We start from the raw sequence: 8,075 nt of genomic DNA on the forward strand, positions 1-8,075 counted from the left end.
AAGTGTAAGGTATGCATGCTATTTCTCTTTCTGATTAATGCAATGACGACAATATTCGACAATGAAAGAGTGGCTCTAAGCAAAGATACCTCTGCCATTATCACTCATTTGATATGTCAAATCCATGCAGAAGAAGAAAATGGTAAGCCATGGTTGTAATTTAGCAACGAAAATCAGAAAATGGTGTGATATGACAATACGTTATGTTTCGGATGAAAACAATAGGACCTTTAGCAGGCTCTTTTCAAGGGAGAAGACTGGTCTCGGTCCAAGCGATGACTGGGCCGAGGGTTTCCTGCACAGCAAACACACTTAAACTAGCCTCGTGGGTGGTTGCCGAGGAAGGCCCCTCCGATGCTAAAGTTAGTTCAGTGTATTTAGAGTAAATGCTATTTAAGAGAATTAATTGCTTGAGGCTGATTGTGAATGAATGTAAGATGATACAATTGATGGCTTTTTACCTTTACTCAAGGAGGAGGACTGGGTCATTGAAGTCAGATGGGCTTGCCATGCTTACTGGGCTTGATTGACTTTAGCATGCTTTGGAGAGTTAGACCTTGCTTTGGGGTTTTGTAATTAAATCATTTGGGCCTGCCTAATTAGGTTAACTAAATTGGACCCAAACAACTTGCCCCCCAGACCCGAGTCGGAAGGAGGACGGGTCGGGTTTTTACTTGCAAAATGGAGGGAAACAAATAATTGTAATTTGAAAAAGGAATTTGGACAGTTAATGATGTTGTAACTGTCATTAAGGAGAATAATTGGGGGATATAGTAGGCTTTGTGGGTAGTGAATCTAGGGATGTGTTTAACGGTTGTGTTTAAGTGGAATTTAGTGGGGTTTTTGGCGGTTTAGAACTCTTGGAATTCTTGATTCCAGCGAACTTATATAAACCACCTTCTCCACTCTTTTTCCGTCACTTTTCGCAAACACAATCTCCCTGAATTCGCTAATACCCACAGAAAACCGCATTTTTCTTCAATCCTAATCTCTGCAATTCTGAGCTTGAGACTAGAATCTTTTGCCTCGAGCAAATATATAGGTAGATTTCGAGTCGGATAAAAGTCATTTTTCTTGAAACTTGTTCGGCTTTCTTTGGTTTTAAAAACTTGAAAGGAATGGTGTCCTTCCAAAAAGTGTATTATTTTGATAGAGGGTTCAGAATTATCGGAAAGCTAATTCTTCAATAAGGTCAAATGATCGGAATGTCTAGGTGGAGGCCGCTTCCGATCAGTAATATTAATGTTCAATTAATATTACAGCTTAATCTTGACTGAACCCTTCGGGTCGAACCCAATCGAACAACCGATCCGAGATGACGAATCAATCTGAAGGATGTGATGAGTCGTCGGAGTTTTACGAACAAAGACGTCGGATATCGAGCCTAGGGCGTCAAGACTGAGCGTCGCAAAATCAACAAGCAACAAGTTCAAGCGTAGCCGTAGCATCATAGTGACCTAGCCATGTGAACGCTAGGCTAGCTCGAGCTAGCATGCACTGTACGTGGCTAGGCGCAAGCCTGGCATGCCATGCGTGCTAGGCGCTAGTGCCCAGCTGCTATAGCAAGGCTAGGCCTTGCTAGCACTTGCGCACAACATGCCCAGTTGCTATCGCAAGGCTAGGCCTTGCTAGCACTGGTGCACCGCATGCCCAGCTGCTATCGCAAGGCTAGGCCTTGCTAAGCACTGGCACGCAACATGCCTAGCTTGTTAGGGGCTTGCGTGTGGCAGCATAGCGCATCGCTACGCACCAGCGAGCAAGAACGCTGGGCTTTGAGTGAGTGCATGTGCCTACGCCCAGTGTTAGCAGCCTCGCACAGCATCTCGCCAGGCAGTGCCCAGCATAATGTGTGGCTCGCCAGCAGCAAGCAAGTGCTGGGAGGGCTAGCTGATGCATGCTGGCAGATGCACGTTGTGCATGCTAGCTGCGCATGCTGGGCTGGCTGTGCTAGCTAGGCAGCAAAGCAAGCAGCCAGCTCACCCCTTGCTAGGTGGCGGTTTGTGTGGGGACCAAAGGATGGTGTTTTGGCTTGGGGAGCAAGGTGTGTTGGTTTCCCTTGTAGTCCTCACCTAACCTCTCCTCACCATGTGACACTTGTTGATTATCTATTGCTTGTCATTTTATGATTGAAATGCAAATTCTCCCACATTGGTGGGAGAATGGAAAATCAAGTAGTTTTCTCTATAAATACCAATGGTTGGGCATTTGAGAATTTACTTGAGAAGAACTCAATGAGGCATCTCCCATTAGGTGAGAAAACCTCTAAGTTCGTAAAACGCCAAGTTTTATTGGTCGGGTCCCGACTAACCTTCGGGACTCTGACTGTTCGGGTCGGGTTCGTGGGTACGAGCCGTTGGAGGCGATCACACTAGTGACGCTCGAGCTTTCGAAGTAAGAGCTCGATTTCCGAGTGAAGCACGCATCAAGGGTATAACTTCTTTCTCTCTCCTTTTAATTATCGCTTAATTATGTTTATGATTGTTTTGATTGCTCTAGTTATCGGGGCGGGTCTTGGGGGGTTTCATTCCGCGTAGTGAGGGTCACTACGAAACCCTACAGCGGTATCGGAGCCGCACTCCTTTTAATTATTGCAATTATTTATTAATTAAGGTTTTTTAAAGTAGATTTAAAATCTGGTTTTGCTTTTCTAATTGGAGTAGAAGCTCGTTTTAATTAATTTTAAAACTCGTATTTTTCTCGTTTTGGCTGTTGAACCCAGATTTTTGCTCAAAAATAGTCTTTTTTGGGTGTAATCGACATTCTGAGTCAGATTCAACCCTCTTTAAGGACTATCCAGAATCCAAATTCGAACCAGAAACCCATATTTTTGGGGTTTTTTTCATTTTCAACGAAAGTTTTAAATCTTTTAAGCCTTGATTAATGCAAGCATTTCAAGGGTAGATTAAATGCCTTATTGCATCCCTAAGCATTTCAGGGGGGTGGAGGGTACCAGGCCAATAAGGCCTATAGCAAGGAGGGTTGTCGATCTTTCCAACAATAGTCCTCCTCTGCCTAGGCCCTCCTTTATGGGGTCAACTTTTGAGGTTGGTGAGTCGTCGGCAGCTCCTCGAGTGGCGGGGCTAGATGGTGCTCCAAGATCGCTATTTCAAACTTTGGGGATTACGGAATGGGCATTTTCTCATGGTGGAGTAGAAAGGAGCAACGTCATGGGTATGGAAAATAGAGGAGGATTCGTCGAGACTAATACTTTCTCTGTCAGCCCGCCTCAAAGGGAGGATAATTTGGATACTTTGGAACGAGATAGGAATGAAAGGGAGTTGCAATTTGAGGAAGCTGATTATGCGAGTATTATGGAGGCTAGCACAATTCTAACACTGGGTATCCGAGAAGCGAGAAGGGCAGAAATTGAAGAGATGCACCGTACTATTAGAGCAGCATCCTCACCTGTCTTGCGTTTGACACCATTAGATTTGGGTGGATTGCCGAACCTTCCCCTTACGGAATTCGATCCCCCAACACACCGGTATCGCATTTTAGTTCTCTCAACTTTACTGATTTATTCAACTATGATGATAGTGCAAACAACAGGAAACGAATCAAGGAGGCAGTAGGTCATATGCCGCAATCATGTGATGGTGACTCGGTCCGTTATAGCGAGACTGACTTCGAGTGGGTTAAAAGAAAGAGACTTAAGAGGTTGCATAGGTGGTCCGAGAAAGGAGGTTTTACTATTTGGATCAAGGGTAAGGAAATGGGTAGTAGGTTTGCTTCGAAGGCCATAACTGACCCTGATATGGCAAGAGAGTTTGGGGTGGATATTGACGGCGACCTTCGAATGAGAGGAAAAAACAAGAGAATGTAAGACATGCCGACCTCATCTTCTGAATCTTGTAAAAGGCAAAAAAGTGAGGAAGTTACCTCGGCCTTCAGGGAAGTCAGAGAGGACATGGATGTTGATCTTCAGATGTCGGTTTTTGATTCGACAAAGTTTGCTTCAGGAGGTGAGGAGGCTGCTCCAGATCAGCCCCCATCGGGATTATGAATGTTGTTGCATGGAATAATAGGGGTCTTAATGATCCACACTCCCTTACAATTCCCTATATTGTGTGGCTTTATCGCTCAAAGTTACCAATGTTTTTGTTTATTTCAGAAACAAAGATGGATTTTGATTTAGCGGCGGCTAAGTTTAGTTTCTTAGGCCCAACTTCCAATTTTGGTTGGAGTTGGGATGGAAGTAGTGGGGGGCTTCTAGTTTTGGGATGGTCTAATGATGTAGTTGATTGTTTATTTTCATCAAAAAACTTTATCCTATGTAAAATTTCTGCTCTTAATGGAAATTCTAAGTATGTGCTGTTTTTTTACGGAGAGCCTCAAGTAGAATTTAGAAGAATAGTATGGGAACAACTCCAATGGTTTCTGGAAGAATTCAAAGATGTTCTAGTCATAGGAGATTTTAATCAATTAGAGAGTGGGAGTGATAAATTAGGGGGTTCAGTTCGTATAAGAGGAATTGAAGCCTTCCTAGATTGGAGATTTAGTAGCAATGTGACAGAAGTCCCATTCTCGGGACCAAGGTTTACGTGGAGTAATAAGAGAGAAGGGAATGAGCTCATCCTTGAAAGGTTTGACTGAGCCTATGTTACGGAGGAATGGTTCAATCATTCTCCGAATGGGAAAATTATTCATGAACCGATAGTATGCTCCGACCATGCGGCTATTACTTATATTGATCAACCGAACCTTTCTTCATCGAATAGGCCTTATCAGATTGAAAACTGATGCCTCAATTTTCCAGAAGTGAAAGAAATAGTGGATTCAGCATGAGTTGAAGAGGTACGGGGCTCACAAATGTATCAGTTATCAAGGAAACTAGATAAGGTTAGGACTAAACTTCAACATTGGTGTTTGGAAAACAAAAAAGTATGGGGGATAAATTGGAAAAAGATGACTACAGATCTCCAAGCCGCGGGGATGAGCATAAGTTCGCTGCGGGAAGGGGAAAGCTACATCCAGCGGATAGTTCCTGAAAGCAATGTGTACTTTAATTTTTGGAGGCAAAGGATGAAGGGAAACTGGGTTAGGTTTGGGGATTTCCCGACGACAACAATGTATAGGAGGGCGAAGCAGAGACAAGCTAGAAATGAAATTTTGTCACTAAAAGATGATAATGGGGAATGGGTGGAAGGTATGAATGAGGTGGAAAAGTTGATTTCAGATTTTATAAAAAGTACTTATAACCCGGCTCACATGGATAATAGAGGAGAGGTAATTGATCTGTTGCTGCGTCAGCTGGATATCCCTCTTCTCACGGACGACGACAGGAGGTGTCTTGGTAGGGAGTTCTCAGATGGTGAGATTAAAAAGGCCATGTTTGATTTACCTTTCTCCAAATCTCCAGGTCCGGATGGTTTTACGGTGGATTTCTTTAAGACCTATTGGCAGGAGGTTGGACATCTAGTAGTAGAGAGCGCCAAGCAATTTCTAAGAACAGTACACATGCTCAAGAAATGGAACCAGTCGCTCCTGGTGTTGATCCCAAAGGTAAAGGCCCCAGAGCTTGCAACTTACTTTAGACCTATAAGCCTATTCAACACGGTCTATAAGTGCGTTTCAAAGTGCCTGGTCAATAGATTAAAACCTATTCTATCTAGTCTAATCTCTGAGAACCAGCATGCATTCATTCTAGGGAGATACATGGAGGATAACATTATCTTGAGCCATGAACTCATGCACTTGATTAACTTGAGGAAGGGCTCGAATTTTACGGCGGTTAAGATTGATATGTCCAAAGCATATGATAGAGTGGACTGGCTCTTTCTAATGAAGGTTTTGCAGGCTTACGGTTTTTCTAGCCATTGGATTAGGATGCTATCACAGTGCTTCTCGATGGTGAGTTTCAAAACAGTCATCAATAGGAAACTCTCTGGGCACTTTGTCCCAAACTGTGGTTTGAGACAAGGGGATCCTCTCTCTCCGTATCTTTTTATTTTCTGCATGGACATTCTTTCGAGGATGCTGACCTTGGCAGAGGATATTAACCAGTTTCAAGGTTTGAAAATGTCAAGGATATCTCCCTCGATTTCTCATCTCTTTTTTGTAGATGATGATATGCTTTTTCAAGGCGACAAAGGAGTCTTGCTTGTGCATACCGGATATACTTCTTAGGTTTGGCAAAGCTTCTGGTCAACATCTTAATCTACAGAAGTCTGCGATTAAATTTTCTCCGGGTCTTGGCAATGAAGAGAAATTGGTTGTGCCCGAAACAGATAACATAGGGATCCATTTGGGAGCTCCTATAGACATTCAAGGGAAGAAAAGCCCTCATTTCCAATTCTTAGTGGACAGAGTGTCGGAAAAAATCATGTCATGGGCATCTCTTCATCTTTCACAATCAGCAAAGCTAATCCTTATCAACACAATATTGGTAAGCATGTCTGCTCATGTTATGAAGTGCCTGAAAGTACCTCAAAGTATTGCTAACAATATTGATGCGCTGATAACTCGGTTTTGGTGGGCAAAAAATGGTAATAAAAGCCTACATTGGGTGAGTAGGGGTGTTACGCAGCTTCAAAAAGGCATGGGAGGACTAGGGATCAGAGGTTCTTCTAATCTCAATAATGCCCTAATTTTCAAACAGGCCACCAGGATGCACCTTAACCCTCAACTTCTCCTCTCCAGAGTCTACCGAGGTCTGCAAGAGTGCGGTGTCTGCAACATTACAAAGCCCTATATAAGGAAAGGAAATCCATCAATGGGGAGGTCTATCATCCAAAAAGCTGCCCGTGTTTTCAAGGACGGTTATGCTTGGAAGGTAGGAAATGGAAACAGCATCTCGGCAATTAATATGCCATGGGTGAAAGGGGAAATTCCCCTAGTAAAATCAGGCCAAACGCTGAGAAGTGATTTGAATTGGAAAGTAAGTGACTTCATTTACAGGAAGTCCTTTTCTTGGAAAGTAGGAAAGGTAAGGGAGTGTTTTGAGTGGGATTGGGCTAAAGCAATTCTGTCAATGGAATTACCGAAGACAAGTGAGGATGATTTCCTATAATGAAAATTCCATCCATCAGGAAGGTATACAATTAAATCAGGATACTATTACTTGTCAAAGGACCTTGGGTTAGATAACTCGACCTTCTTGGCTAGAGATCAAGACTTCATCAAGCTGATATGGAGAATGGATATATAACCAAAGTGGAAGCTCTTTATGTGGAGGCTCTTTCACAATGGTATTGCTATCAAAGAAAATCTAGCTAAGAGGGGAGTTCAAATTGATATAGTGTGTGATCACAGTAGAGCAGGTAATGAGGATAGCTAACACCTATTTAGATTTTGTACTCAAGCAAAGGAAGTTTGGGAAACTGGATCCCTTCAAATTTGCCTTGACCCTTCAAGATCCATCTCTTTGAAAAGATGGATCCAACACTATATCCTGCTATTTTACAGCGAGGATGGTAAGCATTGTACCCGCGTCGCTCTATTTATTGCGACTCTCTGGGGTTTATGGAAAACAAGGAATGAGAAATGTTTCAAGGAAGTGGATGGGACGACAAGCCGAGTAAAAGAATTTATAAACCTTGCTATGCAGGATCATGAGATCTTTAAAAATAAATATCGTATAGCAAATGATTTAGAGGCTATGAGTAGGGATAATCCAAATGTCCCACTGGGTTTCAATCATGTCCACTTAGGGAAGGAAAAGAGTGGATTTGACGACTTTGTTATGGAAGCAGACGACTCTTGGGATAAGAATTCTACGAGGGCAGGGATATGGTGGGCGGTTAAGGTGAATAACAAAGGCTACGCCCATGAAGAGGGTGGAAAACATAGGGTAGTAGCGTCCGTCATCCAATGCGAAGCATGGGCCTGCCTGGAAGCAATGAAATGGGCACGTGCTAAGGGGAGACATGGAATCCTTATTTTCTCGGACTCCGCTTCCTTGTTGGATAACTTACAGGATAATAAGGGTAAGGAGGTCTCAATAACCTGGATTGTCAAGGAGTTAAAGAAGATAGGGGCGGAGTTCCAGATATGCACAATATTAAAAGTACCAAGAGAGAAGGTTCAAGGAGCTAATGACATTGCTAGACAGTGCCGGGTTAACTTACCTACATAGT

The 8,075-nt window shown here is 43.0% G+C and overlaps 1 protein-coding gene across 1 annotated transcript; it reads left to right on the forward strand.

The window, feature by feature from the left end:
- The first annotated feature begins 4,905 nt into the window (after positions 1-4,905).
- LOC110696729 lies at positions 4,906-7,009 on the forward strand. The gene is made up of 2 exons (XM_021874082.1): positions 4,906-5,850; positions 6,062-7,009. Exons 1-2 carry the CDS (start codon positions 4,906-4,908, stop codon positions 7,007-7,009), a joined length of 1,893 nt encoding a protein of 630 aa, XP_021729774.1.
- The last annotated feature ends 1,066 nt before the right edge of the window (positions 7,010-8,075 follow it).

The sequence above is a fragment of the Chenopodium quinoa genome, unplaced genomic scaffold, assembly GCF_001683475.1.
Source record: "Chenopodium quinoa cultivar QQ74 unplaced genomic scaffold, ASM168347v1, whole genome shotgun sequence".
Lineage (NCBI taxonomy): Eukaryota > Viridiplantae > Streptophyta > Magnoliopsida > Caryophyllales > Amaranthaceae > Chenopodium > Chenopodium quinoa.